This window comes from Olea europaea, chromosome 13 (assembly GCF_002742605.1).
Source record: "Olea europaea var. sylvestris chromosome 13, O_europaea_v1, whole genome shotgun sequence".
Classification (NCBI taxonomy): Eukaryota; Viridiplantae; Streptophyta; class Magnoliopsida; order Lamiales; family Oleaceae; genus Olea; species Olea europaea.
This window is the reverse complement of record NC_036249.1, coordinates 18,734,087-18,756,368: the sequence shown is the minus strand read 5'-3', so window position 1 is coordinate 18,756,368 and position 22,282 is coordinate 18,734,087. Positions and strand designations below refer to the sequence as shown.

The following is a 22,282-nucleotide window of genomic DNA, read 5'->3' as shown; positions in this document are numbered from 1 at the left end:
TGCTGGTGCTCAGAGCTCGGGCCACGCAGGCACTATTGGCCGCTACTAAGTCCTCGACTGTGCAAGAGGTGGTATGGTCCCTCCATTCTTCGGTCCAGTACTTATTATGGGACACCGCCACTACAGCCGTTTCCGAGGGTAGAGCCTCCAGTACTTCATTTACTAGCTCCTCAGTGTTCGTACCCAAGAAGTCCACCTCCTTTGAGGGACGGGCTCTTTTTCTCTTGGGCTGCCCCGACACCTGGGCGAGAGGCACCGCAGTAACTAGCGCTGTAGCCGGCGCGGGGAAAGCCTTTGATGGCGCGGGCGTTTTCTCCAAAATGGCCACCCCGGTAGGAATTGTAGTTTGCCTCAGAACGACGGGTGGCCTTGCCACCGTTGGTCGCTTTGAAGGGGCAGCAAACTTTTTGCCCTTTCAAAGCAGATTGGCTTCGGGATCCTCAGGCACCTCCTCCTCCATCAGAGGCGGGAGCCTCTTACTGGCATCCACTAAGTCCTCTATCTACTTCTTATAGGCAGAGGAGGAGGTCTTCAAGGCCCTGGCTTCGGCTATCATCATTTGTATGGTCTTGAAGTCGAGCCGGAGAGGTATCTTCTTATTGAAGTTATCTGTAAGAAACAAGTAAATTAGTACAAGTATAAACGACTCGGAGGTACTGAAAGGTATTCGCTTCGAGATATTACCTTGTGAGGCCATCAGGTCGTGCATCACAAAATGAAGGTTCTTTCTAATCAGCCGGTGGAACGACCTCTTCTTCGAAGGCAGCTGATATATGACACGGATGATCTCGAAGTCTTCAGAGGACAACTCACACCGAGGAAGAGTGCCTTAAAAAAATGAACACGAATGTTAGTTATAAACCGAACCGAAGAGATATAAAAAAAATACAGCTACAATACTCACTAAGTGACGAGTACTTCGTAGGGACCGTATGTGGTCGTCGGAAAATCGAATTTCTAGTTGGAAATGCTGGAAGAACGCCAGAAATCACAATAAAGTTTGAGAACAATGGGATTTTCTGTTTTTGCAAGAGTGAAAAGCTCCAAAAACGCTCGAATCCTACAACTAATCTCCGCCGTTGAATTCAAATGCAATCAATCTAAGTCGTCCGTCGCATCATCAATCTAGGCCGTTGGAATGAAACGCCAGATTTGATGTACGCCTAAGATTTTTCTGTGACCTTCACGCTCGCATAGAACGCATAGCCTCAGTCACCACCAACCGTCAACAATAAGTAGTCGCAGCAACTTTTTAGGGGAGTGGACGCTGCACCCAATTGTCACCTTGGAAATACGAAACAGCTGTCAAATCATTTAACGTCAGTTACACCCGCCTTGGATCGAGCTCCACACTCAACTTTACAAAGTTTAGATGCACCTGACGCGGAGTCCCCTGTGGGTCATCGCCTCGATCGCTGCGTTCCCTCCTAAGCTTTACAAAATTTTAGCCATCTCCCAACGCATCGTCCCCTGTGGGTTAGCGCACTGGTAGAGATGACCTCGGTCGCTGAGTTCCCTCTTAAGATTTACAAAATTTTAGCCATCTCCCAACGCGTAGTCCCTGTGGGTTAGCACACCGGTAGCAGATGAGCTCCTCACTCAACTTTACGAAGTTTAGACGCACCTGAAGCGGAGTGCCCTGTGGGTCATCGTCTTGGTCGCTGCGTTCCCTCCTTAGCTTTACAAAATTTTAGCCATCTCCTTACGTGTCGTCCAGTTTGGCACCACCTCGATCTCACATAAAATTTTTCCTCCCGCAGTAGCGAAACTTTAGCGCATCTGCCTATGATCAACGATTCGACGAACACAGACGAACGACCCTCAAGCTCTCACAAATCACAATCCCCATCCCGAGGCATGCATACTCGATCGAGAAGACAAGTCCACCAATGATATAAATATTTATACCTGAACTTGGAAGACCACTGTTACGTCCCTATCTGAATCACTTCGGAAAGTCCACTACCGAGGTGTGGAACGTTCATCCGAAGTGTTCCACTATCTAAACCACTTCGGAAAGTCCACCACCACATCATGCGAGGTGTGGAACACTCATCCGAAGTGGTTCCGAAATGACTTCACCAACGGTGACGATCTGCTATCACACTACGAGGCATAGGCAATTTTGAGGGACTGATCGAAGCGCCTTGCCCCTGAATCCGAGGAGACATGCACTCCAAGGACCTCTGCCAGAGGATTTGCCTCCAATTTCAGAATAGATCTTTGTTTGAATCCTTTCTGCACCTAAGGTTTAAAGTGATTTGACGTCTCCATGAGGCTAGTTGATATGACGTATCAACTTTATGTCAACTCAATTCGGGAGAATCAATTACCCATCCACTCTATAAACGCGGCTGATTGACGCCTATGAGCAGACGCCTCATATCGTCAGATGTATACACGTATCCCACATCCAAGGACTCTCCTCATCTATAAATACCCAAGGCTTGGCATGAGGCAAAGGTAAATAAACTCTTACTACTTAGCACTCCATAGCAAGCAAACATATATTCTCCTCCCCACTATTTTGCACAACTTTGGTACTGTTCCGATCACCTGAGCCTAACTTGTCCGTCAGAGTGCATACGGCTGCCGCTGCCCCCGCTGGTCCCGGCCGTGTGCATCTGACCGTGCGTTGATTGTGCGCAGGGAGGAATACGTGAAGTGGCTATCGATTGGCCACATGAAAGGTCCAATTTCCGAGGTCAACAACATCCGTTGATTCAATTGAATATAAAAAATTTAATCATCAAATATTCATTAATTTACTATGAATACTACGTAATTGAAAGAATTGAGTAACTCTTAAATTTTTATTTTATTTTATATATATATAAAACAATCACGTTATAATGTACGCTAGTTCTAGTTTTAAAAGAAAATAAGTAACTTAGTATTCTAAATGGAGACAAACTCTCTGAAGCTAATCTATACAAGTTTCCTATTAACTAAAACAAAGAAATAAAAAATAAAAATTGACTTCCTTCTAAATATTTAAAGTTCCAATTTGACAACTTAAACAATGGAACTTGGCCACAAAATTGGTGAGTTCGAGGGCTTTAGCCCATGAGTTCATTGGCTCATTTATCCTCAGAAAAGTTATATTATTCATTCAATTTCGGCATGGTTGATTAGTTCACCATATTCAATTGCATCATTCTCTCGAGATATAAAAAGGTTTGTCTTCGAATATTGCAACGTGAACTCTTGCCCCACAATAATTATTATTGTCTCTAAATTATCAATTTGTCAACAATTGGCAATTGCTCATTCTCTATCTAAATAGTAAGCTCGATTGTGAAACTAACCACAATTTCAATACGAGAAATCCGTATTTTTGATATTGGTGAACCACCAATTTTCGCGATCAATATTTTTTTCTGAATATAATCTTCTTGAATATCTTCGTTGACATGCGGTCTCCAAAATAAGCAAATAGTTATAATAGTCGCCTAAATCAATAACCCATAAGTCGGAATTGAAGCGAGCAAGAATGTTATCGTCATCATCGAAGTCATCCTCTTCTATGCCTCTACGGTCGTCAAATGGAAAATCATCAATCTACCACTTCAACATATCTATTTGTTGATACAATTGTTCTCTTTAACATTTGTTCTGATACTATCACTTGTTGACGCAATTGTGTTAACTCATCACGTCGCTTGATTTTCGCTATCTAGATTTCACAAGCACCATCTTGATACCAAACTGGTGCTGCAGAAATATGTGAAAGATAATTAAAGCTTGATCATTCGTTGATTTGTTAGGAGTTATAAATAATTGAAAGAATTTAGAAACTCCAGAATTTCTATTAATAAACAACCAAGTTACAAGAATCATAATTCTAACTTGGATTTTGCTGTTTATACATTCGGGAAACTCTTCTAACTTTTAAAGGAAAATTACAAGCCCTAACTCGCTATTCTAAACAAAGATTGATTCTAGGAAACTAATCTAAATAAATCATCTAATAATTAAAATAAAAAATAAAAAATCAATTTTCTACTTGATTTGACTGCTTAAACTATGGAATTTGCCACTGAGTTGAGGTCAATGTCTCATTTTTACCTAGACAAGATAGGTTCAACGAAGATGGAGACTTTAGGAAAGTATGGAAAGATTCCAAGTTCAATAAATGACAAGAATTAATTGGTGCAAGGTTTTGACAAAAAGAAAAATGAAAAATCTTGAGGTGCATTGATGCATCCAATTCGACTTAAGAAAAAGAGTAATGCTACCACTGTTGTTAAGCATTAGTTTAGGTGACAAGTACATGATATTAAATGATATATTTACTTAAATGCAATGTCACATGATTCATTTAATTGAATCTATCAAGTATAATTACTTAGACTAGAGCTAGATGAAAAATTGACGAGTTCGAACATCGACACTTAATTAAAAAAAGTAAAAAAAGGAATGTTCAACATGGAGAAGTCCTTAGATTGACGCAACATTATTTCACCGAACAAATAACAACGAACAATAGAAAAAAAGGCTCATAGCCCTCACCGAGTCTATAGTCGTCAATGGTGCAATATTATCGTTTACTCCAAATTCATATACAATAAGCTCAATATCTGAAGCCAACATTTGCTACTTTTATAAGCAATCGATGCTCAACATTCCCAAAATTATGCACAATCCATAATTGGAACTATTGAAGTAGTTTAAAGCTCACGACAACAATCCCTCATAAATTCATAATCGTAAATTAACACAATTCTAGTTTTTTTGGAGTTTTATGTCTCAACCATGGCACTCTGATGAGTTCTCACAATCGTATTGTAAATTAAAATAGTTCTAGTTTTTCTAGAGTTTTATGTCTCAACTATAGCACTCTGGTGAGTTCTTTTGGTATATTTCTTATTACAATAGTATTTTGGTCCACACAGAATACTCTAACGATGCACAAATAATCTCTTTGATACCAACTCACACTAATCAACTCTCTAAGTTTTAGTAGGATTATTTTCGCAATACCTTTCGCCATTTTGTATTACGATTCTAGACATGACCTTTTGCATATTCTACCCACAAAGCTTATTATCGTGTGAATATTTAAACGCATCCCTATGCTGCACTTAATGTGAATGCACTTGTCTATTCGTAATGCACATCTTCAAACTTGCCCATCATGCTCATGCACAACATACGATTCTCTCAAAGCATATTCGCTACAAAGGATCTCCCCTAGCTTTGTCCAAATCATTGGGGAAGGGGGGGGGGGGGTTATTCGCATGCCCTGCAATGCAATCCTTGTGCTTGTCGATTTCTACTAGCATTTTAGCTTTATGCTTGACGCCATGCTCTTCATCGGTGTCTAGCCCAAGTCAAGTCATCTATCTATCCATGGCTAATTAAAAGTACATTCATAGCATTACTCATTCCCAAATGTTGAAATCTTGCCACATTCCCCAAGCTATGTGACATCGACCACGATTGATATCCAAGCCAACGAACCTTGCGACAGGGCTAAAACTCATAGCCAATACACACGAATTAGCATACGAGGCCATTGGAGTGATTTCCTTGATTCCACATAGAGGTGTTACCATATCCTTCTTGTAGTCATCAAAGCATAGCAATGCTCTATTGATAACCTGGGCATCCGAATAGCAAACCTCGGGTCCTCTTCGGATGCCCAATAAAGGTCACGAAGGGCTATGCCATTCGATGGGTTTCCAACTTGTACCAGTACTTTAGCTTTCCCTAAAGGTACCTAAAGTACGCTCCTAGTTATCACTAATGATTGTGCATCTAGTGCATAAGGATAGTCTGCCCCTTTATTGACTCACGAATAGAAGTTTTTTGATCAAGGAATCATAGTATTCATAAGCCATGTTTCCGACATCCAAATGATGCTCTGTTCAATCCAAAGTAAAGCTAACACTTTCCATATGAAATCTGCAAAGTTTCCCCCAAATGGATACACGACTTATGAGATATTGCCTTTGCAATATGCAATGTCACTGCCTGACATAGTCACATTCAGCTCATACATTTCCTACCGAATGGACTCAAATTGTATTCAATTGGAATTTTTGAATACTTTGATGAACTTCGATTTATGTGAATCTCGTCAATCTTTCAAAGATTTTTATAGAATTAGTGGAAGTTTTTCGTAGATTTCTATAGACTTTTATTTTAAAACTTTATAAATTTTTGTAGAATTCAAAAAACATTTTGAAGACTTTCATTTAAAATGAAATTTACGAGGATCTAGTGCAATGATATGAAATTGTCAAGTGATAGTTCCTACAAATTTTCTTCTCCTTCCCCTCCTCATACAATAAAAATTTATTTTAAAGAGATTAAAAATTTAAGACATTAATAAAATAAATGATGAAAAAAATCATACATATATATGATAAAAAAAAAATTTAATATTGTCTACATAATACACTTTAAATATTAAAAAATGTCAATGTATTTAAATTTTATTATAAGTTTGTATATAAAATTTTATACTTTAATAATAAATAGATATTTTTTACCAAAAAAAAAAAAAGAATGAAAAAAGGAAAAAAAAGTAATAAAACCCACTTTAATTTTTCATAAAAAATAGAGATAAACAAAGAGAGAGAGAGAGAAATGAAAACAAATATAATCCATAGGAAAAAAAAAAAAACTTTAATCATACCTCTAACGTTTGTATAAGGACAAAAAAATATTAGATAAAAAAAGAAAAAAAAAGAACCTTTTTTTTGTGCAATTCCCCCAAAAATCTCCTAATTAATGATAAACAAATTTTGAAAATTCATGTTACTCCTAAGAGTCATTAAAATTTAAATACCTCTTGACCTTTAAAAAGTTTTAATTGAATGCGCAGTGAGTTTTAGAAATTTTTTATAAAAGTCTCAATTGAGTAGACCAATACTTTTGGAGAGTCTCAAAAAGTGTAAATTGAATACCCTTAAACTTTTTAAATCCCAAAAATTCATTAAAAATCTCAGTTGAATACACCCCCTTAATGACCAACTTCAGCAAAAAATATATATTTGGCTTAGCTTTTTGAAACAGATTAAATGAGTGACTAAACTGATGGAAAGAAACGCATCATTTGACAAAAAATAATTTTAACATAAATATAAATCCTTAAAATTATAATGCCAGTCAAAATCAAACACTCGAAGATATATGATCCTGCTGATTTTTTGCAAATCTGTGTGCTGCTGCTTTAGACCATTACAGCTGCTTTCAACAGCAAGTGAATGAATTCTCGTTTCTTCTCCCAAATCAGTAGGACAAAGATGATACCACAATCATTTTAGATCGTCAATCACAAAGAGATTAGCGCATTCTGTAATATTGTGTTCTTGAGACCTGGCAATGCCGTCCATTCAGTGAGTACTTGAGCATTATATCCACATCCCGAGGATTCTTCTTGTTAGGTGCAACAGTCATAGTCCCTACAACCGCCTCCCCTTGGCATATTGTCAGCACATCTTCAAGGTAGAGAACTGTTTGTTTCCAATGAGTAGCTCGTGACTTGGGCCCTACATATCGAATACTAGTCATTGTCGGAAACAGAAATCCTACATTGAGTACATTGTGTTTAAAATGGTTTAACAGTTCATGCTTTGAATAAAAAACTAACAAAGATGAGCAGTGGTGGCTAAACCATCCGTTTCTCCTATAGGTTTAACAGTGGTATTCTTGTCAAGAAAAGCAAATAATTGATTTCTAATGGTAGTCTGTCCTCAAAAGAAAAAAAAAAAATTGAATTCCTCAAAGTGATTGTAGGAGATTCAGAATTACATTTTACACATTGATCATGTCATAGAAGGATTCAGGGAAAGTACAATTACAAGAAGCACAGAATTCTAACGTTAACTACAATAGTGAACAAAGTTGAGGAAAAAAAAAATCTCAAACCTGTAGAGAAGCCCAACAACTTATGACATTTAGTAAACGTAACATCAAAATAAGCAACAAAAGCATGGATGTAGTCATCACGTTCTGCCACAAGCTTAAAAGGTGCAGTGAAGGAAGCATCCTCTAGAGCCATCTTAGAGATGTCCATTGTCTGTAAAATTAGGACATGGATCTGGTTTAGGACGCTAAAAAAGATTTCAGGGTGCCATGTTAGACACAACAAATTATCATAAATTAGACTTGACAACCGAGACGAAGTGAAGAAGCCCAACCTTGAGTAACTGGCAGTTTGTAACAATCTGTTTCTGCTCCACAATGTCAACAAGAGGTTCCGATAAGGCTTGCTTCTTAATGCAGCTCATGTCAAATCCATACACATTGTTCCAAACTGTCAAGTATGAAAAAAAGACCAAGAAGATGACGTGCTTGTTTGGGAAATATTATAAGCTGCTGAAACTATAAATTGATAAAAATGAGCGGTGAATACGTGGGAAGTAGTTGTAGATCCTACAAATTGTGAGGTTAAATTAAAGTTAGACTTAGACTTTTAAATTATAAGGAGATTATAATTAAAACCAAAAAGCACAAATTAGAGCAAATAAAAGTATAATGCAACACCAGAACTGCCGATACCAATGGCACCTACAGACAAGTCAGAGAATTTGAACACACCCTTGTGCATGAACGTGAAAGTTTAATATCATATCAGTTGATATTAATCCATGTGCCAAGTGTTTAAGCTCACATTCAATCTTGTCTTCCTTGTAATCAGCATCTTCAATTGCGGTCAAATGCAGGGAGGCCATATCTGGCAGGACAAGTCCATCTTTGACCTGACACAGAGCAAGTTACAACAATAAAAATCTTTACAGATTGAATTGGACAGTTTTCCAGAATAGCCTTATCTATGTGCTGCTAGCTAGCATTAGGAAACCATTCCATAACTAAGAACTAAGTTGTAAACCATGAGTTTGAAATCTTCGCAGAAACTTACCAGCCACTTGTCACGAGCGTACAAGACAGTGTTCAACATGTTTTCATAGACCAGAAAATATCCCATCCATTCAGAAATAATAATATCGACTTGAGCAACTGGCAGCTCGATCTCTTCAACCTTTCCCTTAAGAACTGTTATCACTGAAACAACAAAAGTAGGACAATTGACCCCATAAGACTAAATCAAATGTGAAGCACAACAAAGAAAATGACACATAATTCAGGATCTTTTGGATGCAAAGAGCTACCATTTGAAAAATTGTTAAGCTTTACAATTTCCTCTGCCATATCCGCCATGCTAGAACATTCGACCTGGATTTGAAGAAGGTAAAATCAGATATTTATTAGGAAAACAAATCTCAATCCAGATGACATGCAAAGCAACTATCAAAGTAACTTTACAAGCAAATGTACAGATAATTTCATTAGCATTTGATACATTACATAACATCAACATGAATATTCTGCATACCTATTTCCTAGTCACCATTACCACAATTATTGTCACTAACTGTAAAACTCTTTGAATTAGATTATTAAAATGTAAAGACAAGCTTGCCATGAAGTAATACAAGATTGTGATCCACTTTGACAATAATAATGTAAAAATCAGAATTGCATAACCCACTAATATGATGAAAGCATAAGCATCAATTTCTCATGCACAACAAAAAAAATGCAATCTTGATATTTGATCAAGGGAAATACATGACAAAGTGAATATCCACCATCAAACCAAAATACACCTTAAATAACACATCATTCATGAACTTAGCATGGAATGTACTAAAGAACACAACTTCAATTGCTACATAACTGAAGATCTACCAAAGCAAAAAGATCTAAACGGCATTGATTTTACTAACTTTACACTAGAGAAGTTGGGAAGGTTTCAAAGTAAGAAACAAGTAAAGGAACTTGGACCTTCGAGGTTCTGGATTTTGTAAATAAAGTAACCTTGTAAAATAAAGTTATTTCAATTCCTAAAGAAGTCCTGAGCTCGAATCTAATATTTTGTAAGGAGTAATTTTTAATATCACCCAGTCGCTAGCAACTTAGTTATGGGTAAATCCTTCGACTAAATATCTCCAGAATGGTAGGTAGCCAGCATTCAAGTTCACCTACATATTACTTTGCTCATTTTTAAAAATAAATGAACAATGATGAGATAGAAAAAATAACTCCTTGGACCTTTTATAGAGGAAAAAACTAAAAAGCTGAGTTGGACTTATTATATGAACTTGACAAGATCACATGAACTACAGGAACAATGATTCAATGAAACAAGAGAACACATACCGCATAAACATGCTTAGCCCCAGCTTTAGCACAGAAAAGTGAGAGGATTCCTGTCCCAGCACCCACATCAAGGACTACCTTATCCTTGAAAAGGAAGCGATTCTTATAAATAACAGACTGGTATGTTTTAGTTCTCACTACGTCCTTCAACATTTCCTGCATTAAGTATTTCAGATGAATTACAGCTGCAATTTTGGGATGGTATTTTGAATATCAAGAGTTTCAAGGCTATCAAGCCTCCAACCACAAGATAAATGTCATAACAGTAAACCTAGAAAATAAAGACATTTTTTTATCCCAGTGCGAAAATCTAGTGAAAATATCCAGTTACAGCCCCTATTTCAATCCGCTGAAGCAAGAAAATCACTTTTTTGGCATTGCCCCAAATTCAATAAAGCCCCTTTAACATATTTATCATTTTTGCCACAAATCTGACCAAGAGTTGAACTGCTTTCCCACCACATTGTGCAAAAGACGAAAAAAGCCCTTTTTAATGTTATTGGGGAAATTTATGTCAGGGCATTCTGATCTTTCGAACCCCCAAATCAAGGGTAGAAATGGAAACAAAAACGGGGGGGAACACTGATTTCCCCTAGACACAATTGAATGATGGGCGCATAATCACTAAATTTACATGGCTTCAAAAATTGATGAGCAAACACATTCGCTGAAAGAAATGTTACAAAAGCATAACTCCATAAGCTTAACATCCAATTTGGATACTTACTTCATGTATACCTGCAAACAAGAAGAAACAAAAGAACAATTATTACTTCTTCAAATTGCCTTCAAAAAAAATTATTAAAACCCCAAGCACGAAGCAAATTCTAACTTTCATGAACCTTCAACCTTTCATCATCTACTTATATAAAAAATTCCAGCCTCAACAAAACTTCATACTATGATAACATAAGCCCCTGTTTGGCCCCCATTACGTGAAAAAATTAATGGGTGGAATAGTATTTTTTCGAAAAATGAGTGGTTGAAAAAGAAGGAAATTTTTTTGATTTACGTGTAATATTATTTTATGGAAGATTGTGTGGTTGAAAATAAGAGAGAGAAAAATTAAATGTAATGGAATAAAAATTAATGGGGGTCAAACAAGGGCTAAGGAAATAGTATTTGTAAGAAAACATAGAATGTGGGAAAAAGATCAACGTTACAGGGGCGCCATGTAGGTGGGGGCCCTGTCCTGTATGTCAAGTGTAGTTGTAGAATGTGCCTATTGATTTAGAAAGGGAAAATCTAAAACGAGAAATAGATGACAAGAGAATAAAAATAAAATGAATATAAAAATATAACATCCGTACACAATGGACCTTGGGGAAAATTAGGTTCCAAGCAGCTCAATTAAAGGGAAATCCGAGAAACATATATACACAAGTTCTATGAGACACTCAGACAGTTAATTAAAAATAGCAGAGAGGCGAAACAAGACATCTTTACAGAAGGGTGAGCCTATCCCTAACAACCCTCAGCCTTTTAACATCTTAGTTCAAATTCCGAATACCAAGTCAATATCAGCACAAAAATGCCATTATGTAAACATTAATTCTTCCACAAATAGAAATGAACTGATAGATAAAAACACCGAATGCAGAAGAAGGTAATAACTCCAACTAAAGAGTCCTGAATGCACAACATCTATACTAGATCTGCATCTCAACTATCACATCCCCGCACTAGGACCAGTTCAACGGTAATATTTAGACCCACTCACGCATTAAACACAGTAAAAATCCGGAAAGAAAACAATTTACGGAAAGAATAATGCAATACCGAAGTGCGAGTAGGAATCGAAATAATAATCGGCGCTAGTCTTATCGCCATCAATCGCGGAATCATCCGGCATGCACATGACAGAGTCTTCCTCCAGATTCGAGCACTCAGTGGGGGCTTCTTCAATGGTTTCGTCCTCGATGTATTCATCATCCTCGTACTCGAATCTGATTTTGGCGGGTTTATCAGTTGCGGAAGTGGAGTTTAGGCTTTCATTAACATCCATATTCTCGTTGATTACAATTTCGTTTGGAGGGAAGAATTTCTCGACTAGGGTTTAACGGGTCGTGAAGGAAGGGAATGGAATGAACGGGCGACTCGAATTAGGGTTTATACTTTGGAAAAATTGCACCAATTAGTCCCCAACTAATTTATTAGTCTGATTTTCGTCCTCACCTTTGAGATTTAAAAATTATGAACCTCCTCACATTTTTGCCTAAACCTCTATCATATTGGATATTGGTATATCATAACAATCTTTCTCCCCAAATTAAGCAAAAGAAAACAAAGAAAAAGAAAAAAATTGAAATAAGTTTTCTACGGGTGGCCAAAAAACTAAGGGGAAGACCCACTTTTCATCGATTGGGTAGACGGAATGGGGAGGGGATAAGGAGATAGCAAACTTTTTTCACTCTATTTTCTTTTCATTTGGTCTTTTTTATTAGTTTATTTTTAATTTTTTTAATGAAGTTTTTGTACTTTCTTTATGTTCATTTAAGTTAAAAAGGTAAGAATTTCATTTTATATAATCTAACACACTTTTGGATGAAAGAGACAAAATCTGCTGGTTTCTCAAATGCTGCAAACAAAAATCAGAAGGGTTACAGGGACATGATCTCAACTTTTCCAAAGGTTGGGGACCTTGTGTGCAATTTAAAAAATTAAATTTTAGATTTCCATAATAACTTATTTTTCAAAATTTAAGATTTTGGTAATAAATTTTTTTTTTAAATATTTAGAAGAAGTTTCGTATTGTGGCAACATTTTTATATTCCAAAATGTTACTATGAATGAAAATGTAAATCAAAATGCAGTTTACGTCAATTATGTAGAAAGAAATATGTCATATAGCACCACTAACAATAAAATATCACTCAATGAAACAGTACATGATATGTTCAATTAAATAAATCATATAAGAGCATTTTCAAAAAACTCTTTAAATACAAAATACTTTATATATTTAGAGAGTTAATTGATGGGAACCAATGATCCATGGTACAAGAGCTAACAAGGACAAAGATTGTTAATTGTGAAGGGAAGATTAGTGATTTAGGGACGGTTTTCTTTGTGTTTCAGTTTTGTAGTTTTGAGTTTTGAATTCATTTTGTGTTTTGAGCAACTGTTTTGAATATATTGAAAATTCGTTCTTTTTACCATTTTGGAAAATAATTTCTGAAAACATAAAATTGGAAAACGCATTTACTTTGAAATTTTGAGAATATTTTTTATAATATTTTATTCAAGAAATTTGATTATTCAAAAATTCTAATATTTTAATGTTAATATAATATTAAATAACATATAAATTTTGAAGTTAGTGAAAAATGATTTGAATGTTGATGAAATGTATTAACTAACTCATTTTTAACCATACATTCTTTAGCCCCCGTTTGTTTCCCATTATTTATCCATTAAAATGAAAAATATGATCTTTATCCATTACATCAAGTCATCATATTTGACTTTTTATTTCTTGTATGAGGTCCGTAACAGCTATATTTTTCATTCTCATTGTTACATTAATGTATACCAAACAAGGCCTTAATAAAGTGCTGATGAGAAATGAATTGAGTATTTATAAATATGAGCCAAATATATAACCTTTGAAGTTCTTAAAACCAATTTCATTTGTAATTATTTTTCGTTTCCACCACTAACATAAGTTGAAATTCAATAACATGAAATATGTTCGTGAAATGTAAACTTCTCTTAATTGAAACCTCAAGCGTACAAATTTCTTCAAACGTGTATAGTCATTTTGATGCAAATAATACATTTGTATGTACAAATGTGAAACAATCCCTTCTATATTGAATTGTACATCACCAATGTATGTAGTCTTATACTTACAATCATGTATCATATAGAAAAAATAAAAAAATTTCGTTTCTTCTTATACTTCAAATCATAAAGTTCCATATCCTTTTATCTCTTATTTGACCCGTGAAATCATCAGCTGAATGAGAAAGTGTAAGAACCTCATCCACGTCTCACATGAGAGCTCAACATTTCACTACATGAAGAGCAGCATGTTACAATGGCTAAAGATTATTCATGGGTACAACTTAAGGAAAATGAAGAAGGAACTACCAACAATTAAGTGAAACAAGAAATGTCAAAGTCGTATTGAGCAATTTGACGTGAAATTCTAATTAAGAGAACGCCAGATTCACACCTAAAACGTGGAGTCAATTAGTGATGAAGATAACCATAGATCAGAATTTTCAAACACATGGAAATTGCAACAAATTATTCAAAGTTGAATCTCCGAGAACAAAAAAAAAAAATAGATGCAGGGATCAAGGGCCACCCAAAAAAGTAAAGATTGCATTTTCATAATAGCATCTAATAATTTCATATTCAAAGAGTAATCAGAGATCAAGTGAAGCTAATCTTGCGTTTGGCCTCTCTTTCTCTTGCTCTCTTAGTTGTTTATTCAAATTTCTGATTTGGGCTTTTCATTTTTGGAGCCCGTTTGAGCCAAATTATAATGAGAATGAGAATGAGAATGAGAATGAGAAATAGAGCCGTTATGAGCCCCACACCAGAGATAGAAATTCAAAAATGGTGGCTTGATGTGATGAATAACGGTCATATTTTTCATTTTAATGAGGTAAAAATGGGGCTCAAACAGGGGCTTGGATTAAAATGGATAATACACTAACATTGCACTAGGTTTTGGCATTACACTCTTGAAGATAAAAAATTTTACAAACAGCTGTTTAAAATATTGTTAAGCCTCTCTTCTTCACATTTCTGCTGCTGCTGCTGCTGAATAAATTCACATTTTTAATCTATTATTTGGCTTAATAAAAATTTCTAAAGCACTCTTGATCGTATCCCAGGCACATCCATACTTTACCCAAGTGAGGGTTGCTGAAAATAGTAGAATGTAGACACGGTAGGTTTGTACTCTTTTACATGTCTAAGTAACATAATGAAGTCTGGAATTTCCATTTTTTGAAGATGGTACTTACTAAACAGCTTTATGGGGTTAAAGCTAGACACTGCCTTTAGTTCGAAATAATGTTCCCAAGTGTATCTGTTAAGAGCTTTTAGCAACAAATGAATAATTCACAAAAACTGCTCAATCCTCAACATCAATACTAAAATTATTGTTGTATCAAGACAGTTGATAATAGCATCCAGTCTGAACACGACTAACTTGATATAAGATGCTAAAATCCAGGGAAATGTGAAGGTCCACAGCTACAAATAACAAACTACAATGAAAAATAGAATGATAAACAAAAAGAAGAGTGATATGATCATACTCGTGCAAAATCTCAGGATTCTCCAGCTTCTCATTAGCCAATTCCCGCTTTAACAACACTGATAATGGGACCGTCTGATGGTCACCACTCTCGGACAACATTGCTTTCTGTCCCAACACCACAAAAACGATAATTTTCTCTCTCCTTGCTCAAGATTCAGAAAATCCAGTCCATTACATATTCAATCTACCAATTTCTTGTTGTAGTTGCTGCTAATTGATTCAATCAACACAAATCCAATAAATCATATACATACAACCATCATTTTTTTCTTCTTATAATGAATAACTTACAACAATAAGCTACTTTTCAAAATTTAAACATGCAAAAGACCTGAAACTCAAAAATCAAAGTTCAATTCAATTTCCGTATTTCCAAATCAACTAAATCCCAAATTATAAGTTCCATTTAATTTCCACAGCTACTGGTTTCCCGTAATAACATAATAGGCAGAGAGTCAAATCTCGAAATAAAGATAAGCCTAATTCATCCAAAAAAAAAAAAAAAAAAAAAAAAAAAAAAAAAAAAAAAAAAAAAAAAAAATCACAGAAAACCATAACAAAATCTAGGAATTAACAAAAAAATAATGCTATTCTTGGACCAAATTGATGTGATATTTATTAAGGGTGCAACTCATAATGGCAAGAACATGACAAAATCCTATGCAAAAAGTTTAACCATATTAGCAAGCATTATTCCAACTCACCACCCTCATTTTTCCAGCTATAGCAGGTTAAGAACAACTCAAGTTGATGAAAAGAACTAAATAAATAAATTGCTTAATTGACACAGTTGGTTCCTACTCCGACTGTATCAAATGCAGAACTAAATAAATAAATTGCTTAATTGATAAATGTTGCTAATTCATCAATGGAATCATCCATGACATTGGATCCTTATTCCTAACTCTGTGATCACCCATGTTGAAACTATATTCATATACATCAAATTACCATCAAATATATAAGACCTTCCGTAGGCAATTTGAGGACATATTAATGTATTTAATTATAGTCACATACCACCAATTGCTCAAAAGCATACCTAGCACATGTACCCATAATTATAAGCATCAACATCTATACACAAACAAGCATCAACAACAAACGATCCAACAAATCATAGAATACAGATAAGATCATCGTTTACAAATTAGATTTATTGAATTGAAACAGGGAGAATATAGAGCTAAACATAAGTATAAGACTCTATTACATTATGATAAATCTGGGAAAAATAGTCGTCGAAATTATTTACTCAAAACAAATTATTTCTTACGACTAAAAGTCAAAGAAAAAGGATTTTAAAAAAACCCAGTAGTTATTTAGATTGTTATCTAATCAAAAATTGCAAATTCATAAATAAATGGATTATATGCCCATAATTTCCTAACAATGTTTTCGCTGAAACTGAGAAGTAAAATATAATTTGAATACTGCTCTTCAAAATCTCATAAAAAATGCACAGGATACATATTTTAAAGCACTCACTAATTCAAATAGCAAATTTCAATATTTAATCTAAAAAGAAAAGAGCAATTAAGAAGCCTACTGTAGAAAATGGTGGAGAAGTTTATGAAGGTCAGAACTCAGAAGGCCCAATTTCTGGTAGAGATTGGTTTGATCAATGGCAAAACCTTTCCTTTCATAATAATACATATACAAAACATAAATATACATGTATTTATAAATTCGGTGCAGAAAAAATTACAAATGAAAAATGGAAGAAATACAGACGAAAATATGAGAAATTTTTACAGGAATTTGCACCTCTTCACGCAATTTCCTAGCTGATCTGAGGAGCTAAATCGAGGAGAATAGGAAATCGTGGAAGTTGAAGAATTGTGTGAGGCTGGCAGAGGCGTAGAGCAAACCCTAGAGAACGAGAGGCGAAAACTTACGGGGGAGAAAGAGAGATGACAGTGAGACTGTGAGAGAGAGGTAAGGGTTGGTTTTTCATATGGTTGTTTCCCGTGTTTTTAGTTTCAGCGTGTTTTGCGCTCAAAACGTCATTTTTTATGTTTTGAGTTTTTAGTGCAATTTTTTTTTTTCCCCAAAATTCATCATTTGAAAATGGGAAAAAGAACACATTTTTATCATTTTGAAAAATCGAAAATAAAAAAAGGCTCGAAAACGACAAAGAGAACAGACTCTTATTTGTTCAAGCTATGGTTGACAAAAAATATCACAAGCACCAAAATGACAAATTTCATATTGGGAGATGGAAGAAGAGATAAGATGAATCAACTTGGTTCAAGTAACAGAAGCGAGAGCTGAATCGAAGGCCTATGCGACCACAGAGTATAACCATACATGTGGCTGCATATACCTATACCAAGACTAAGATGAGGAATTTGAGTGGTCTATGTGACTGCAAGCCACAAACCTATGGGTCGGTCGCATAGTACAAAACCTGGAAGCGTGTATTTCAAATTTTGGCTTGACTTCTTTTTTAATTAAAATTCTTTTATGGTATCAACTTTTAAACTTAATTTGTTTTTTGTTTTTAATTAGGTTTTTATAGGTTGTCTGTAACTATGACCCATTATTTTCATTGTAAAAACACACAAATGAGAGATATTGCAAGGCATATTGCTTTCAACTTGTTTATTATCGAACTAATTCCGAACTTATCAAGACTTATGACGTTCAACAATTCAAGTGAGATTCATAAGTTTTGTGATTACGGGGTCAATATATTATTTTCGATTGTCTTGATCCTTTGGTTCAATAATTTATTGAATCGAGCTTTCCAAACCATGATATTTGTTGTTTTCGGGTTTGATTTAATTTGTCATGGGTTTTGTAACTACAATTGTTATGTAGGTTCGAATCAGTTAGTATCAAAACTTAGGATCCAAAAATTAAGATTATGCCCTTTACTTTTTTGTTTGAGTCCTCATCTTCGTTCTTTATGTGCTTCTTGATCTTCATCTTTTGAGTCATTCAACCCAACTAATATACTAAAAAAAAGTCAAATGTTGTTTGTGCGCTAAATTAGTGTCCAAATTAATTTCTTTTCAATTTGTTGGACTTTTTGTTGAATTCTCATTCATTTAGTAAAAAAAAAAATTGAAAATTGCAGAAAAACACATCAATTACGACATAATAAAATAAAATTACAAAGTTAAACTGTCCAAATCGACTTGTGGAGAAATTGGGTTAAGCTACGATTAAACATCCTTGACCTTATAGATTGCAATGGTTAAATAAATGTGAAGAAATTAGGGTGAATAAGCAAGTCTTGGTGAATTTCTCAATTGGAAAGTATAGCGAGGATGTGGTTTATGATATTGTTCCTATGCATGATAGCCACATTTTATTGGGATGGCCATGACAATATGATAGAAAAATGACACATAACGGCTTTAGGAATAGGTACAACTTTGTAAAAGATCTGTTACTCTTGTTTCATTAATGCAAAAACAAATCCATGAAGATCAAATCAAATTAAAAAATGAGGAAGATAAAAAAAAATGCAAGAGGAAGAGAGTGAGATTGATCTTTCACAACAAGAGAGCAAGAGAAAAAATAGTGATGTTGCTAATTATGGAAAAAAAAAAAATGCAAGAGGAAGAGAGTGAGATTGATCTTTCACAACAAGAGAGCAAGAGAAAAAATAGTGATGTTGCTAATTATGGAAAAAAAGAGTAGAGCCACAAGAAATAAAAGAAAAAGACTCTTCTAAGAGGAGAGAAAAGTCGAAAGTGAATTTTTGTACAAAAGAGAGTGAGTTGAAGAGGACAATAATTGAGAGCCGACTTATGATCTTGTTGTTTTTTAAGGAATCACTCCTTAACTTTGAGAAATCTAACGTATCCCTCCCTAGTTTGGCTACTTTTTTGTTGAAGGAATTGGAAGACTTGTTTTCTGAGGACATGTCTAGTGGGTTACTGCCTATTCGAGGTATTGAGCATCAAATTAGCTTCGTACTTGGAGTTGTCATTTCAAACATGTCGGCTTATAGGAGTAATCCTGATGAGACCAAGGAATTTCAAAGGCAAGTGAAAGAGTTGATATGCAAAATGTATGTAACGGAAAGTATGAATCCATGTGCCATGTCCGTGCTACTTATGTCGAAGAAAGATTGAACTTGTAGGATGTGCACAGACTGTTGGGCAATCAACAACTTAATATTAAAATATTGTCAACTTATTCGTAGGTTAGATGAATTATGTGTATCATGCTTGTTTAGTAAAATAGATCTTAAAAGTGAATATCATCAAATTAGGATATGAGAGGGAAGATGAGTGGTAAATTGCTTTTAAAACTAATTATGGTTTATATGAGTGATTAGTCATGCTGTTTAGACTTACTAATGCACCTAACACATATATGAGATTAATGAATCATGTACTGTGTACATTTATAGGTAAATTTGTAGTAGTTTACTTTGATAATATTTTGGTAAATAGTAAGAATTTAATGAGTATATAAGACATTTAAAATGTGTGTTTATAGTCTTAAGACAATAACAACTTTTTGCTAACTTTAAGTGTATGTTGCATGGAAAAAGTTATTTTTCTTGATTATGTTGCTAGTTCTAAAGGAATTGAGGTGGATGAGAAGAAAATCAAAGCTATCAAGGAGTGGCCAATACCAAAAAGTATAACTGAGGTAAGAAGTTTCCATGGTTTGGCTAATTTCTATAGGCCTTTTTTAGAGACTTTAACACAATTGCTTCACCACTCATGTAGATTGTAAAGAAAAGTGTAAGATTGGGGCGTTTAACAAAAACATGCTTTTATCAAAACTAAGGATAGATTGTGTACCGTACCGACTTTATCACTACCTAACTTTAACAATACTTTTGAAATTGAATATGATGCATCATGAATAGTTATTGGAGTTGCTTTGATGTAGGAACAAAGGCCAATAGCTTACTTTAGTGAAAAGCCAAGCGGAACGGCTTTCAACTATCCTACGTATGACAAGGAGTTATATGCACTTGTTCGAATTTTGAAGACATGGCAGCACTACTCTTGGCCAAAGAAGTTTGTGATCCATACTGATTATGAGTCCTTGAAGCATTTAAAGGGTTAAGTTAAACTAAACAAGAGGCATTCAAGGTAGATGGAATTTATTGAGCAATTTACATATGTTATTCAATACAAACAAGGTAAAGAAGATGTGGTAGTAGATGCATTGTCAAGGAAGTATGCATTTCTTACTTCTTTCGGTACCAAATTGCTAGGATTTAAATATGTTAAGAATATTTGTCTAATGACCCGAACTTTTCTAATATATATGAATCATGTGACAAATGTGCTATAGATAGATTCTTTAAGCATGATGCATACTTATTTCGTGAGAACACCTTATGTGTACTCAGTGTTCAATGAGAGAATTGTTAGTACATGAAGCACATAGTGGAGGTTTAATGGGTCACTTTGGAATTAAGAAAACCTTGAAGATGTTAGAAGAACACTTCTATTGGCCTAAGATGCAAGTTGATGTTGATCGGGTTTGTAGTTGATGCATCGCTTGTAAAAAGATTAAGTCTAAGGTTTGATCTCAAGGTTCGTATACATCTTTACCCCTTCTTAGTGAGCTTTGGGTTGATGTGCCTATGGATTCTGTGTTGAGGTTACCTAGGACTAAGAAAAGAAGAGATTACATATTTGTGATGATAGATAAATTTCGTAAGATGGCACATTTCTTTTGATGTCATAAAATTGATAATGCTGCTAATATTGCAAATTTATTCTTTAAAGAATTAGTATGCTTATATGGGGTACCTAGAAGTACTGTTTCAGATAGAGATGTTAAGTTCTCTAGCCATTTATAGAAGATTTTGTGGAGTAAGTTTGGGACTAAATTATTATCCTCTACAACTTGTCATCCCATAAACGGATGGGCAAAACTGAGGCTTTTAATAGGACTATGATACAACAATTGTGCACTATAGTTAATAAGAACTCAAAGCATTGTGATGATTGCTTTCCATTCATAGTATTTTTATATAATAGGGCAATATATTCAACTACTTCTTATAATCCATTTGAAATTGTCTATAGTTTTAATACACTAACACCTTTGAATTTAATTCATTTACCTGTTAATGAGAGAGATAGCTTAGATGGAAAGAAGAAGGCCGAGTTAGTGAGATCCTTCCATGAGAAGGTACGGTGCCAGATTGAGAAGAAAAATGAGCTTTATGCTTTTCGAGTAGATAAAGGGCGAAAGCGAGTTAAATTTGAGTCAGGAGATTGAGTTTGCTTGCATATGAAAGAGAAAGGAAAGCTTTCTGGCTCAAATGAAGTCAAAGCTACAACCACGACGAGATAAACCGTTTCAAGTGTTTGAAAAGATAAAATGATAATGCCTGTAAATTATATCTTCTAGGTGAGTACAGTATTTTTGCTACTTTCAATCTTTATGATCTTTCCTTATTTGATGTAGGTGGAGATTCGATGGATGATCCTTTTAAGAGGGAGGGAATGATGAGAACCATTGTACTAGAGCTTGCAAGGACAAGGACTCATTGATTGTGGATGAAGAACCAATGACTAGGTCATGAGTAAAGAAAGTCAAGGAAGCCATGTTAATCTTCATGCCATAGTAAACCCATATTTGGTGGAAATTAAAATCATATTTTTAGCAACTTTTTTAAAATCGATGAAACGTGTATTAGAAAATTTGCCAATCCGATTAAGGACGTGATTAAAATTAAATTTTAACTTTCACTTTGATAAAAACCTATATTTTAATTTCTATCAAACAAAGGCTAAATATTTAATTTTTCCAAAGTTTCGCTCAAATGAATTTTGACTCTTCCAAAGTTAATGGTTAGATACATTATTATTGCTAATAAAAATATCGCCGTTATACTAA

At 34.7% G+C, this 22,282-nt stretch overlaps 1 protein-coding gene and 1 long non-coding RNA gene across 2 annotated transcripts; both read right to left on the bottom strand.

Moving 5' to 3' along the window:
• Positions 1-7,045: 7,045 nt before the first annotated feature.
• LOC111407792 (protein arginine N-methyltransferase 1.1-like) lies at positions 7,046-12,266 on the bottom strand. The gene is made up of 9 exons (XM_023037470.1): positions 11,953-12,266; positions 10,901-10,911; positions 10,174-10,329; positions 9,123-9,186; positions 8,873-9,015; positions 8,624-8,711; positions 8,151-8,266; positions 7,879-8,029; positions 7,046-7,499 (listed from the first exon to the last, which is right to left on the bottom strand). Exons 1-9 carry the CDS (start codon positions 12,176-12,178, stop codon positions 7,294-7,296), a joined length of 1,161 nt encoding a protein of 386 aa, XP_022893238.1. The 5' UTR covers positions 12,179-12,266; the 3' UTR covers positions 7,046-7,293.
• Positions 12,267-13,903: 1,637 nt separating this feature from the next.
• Positions 13,904-16,994, bottom strand: LOC111407791. Its single transcript, XR_002705196.1, has 2 exons — positions 15,450-16,994; positions 13,904-14,188 (listed from the first exon to the last, which is right to left on the bottom strand). It is a non-coding gene; the product is annotated as an uncharacterized LOC111407791 (long non-coding RNA).
• Between the last annotated feature and the right edge of the window lie 5,288 nt (positions 16,995-22,282).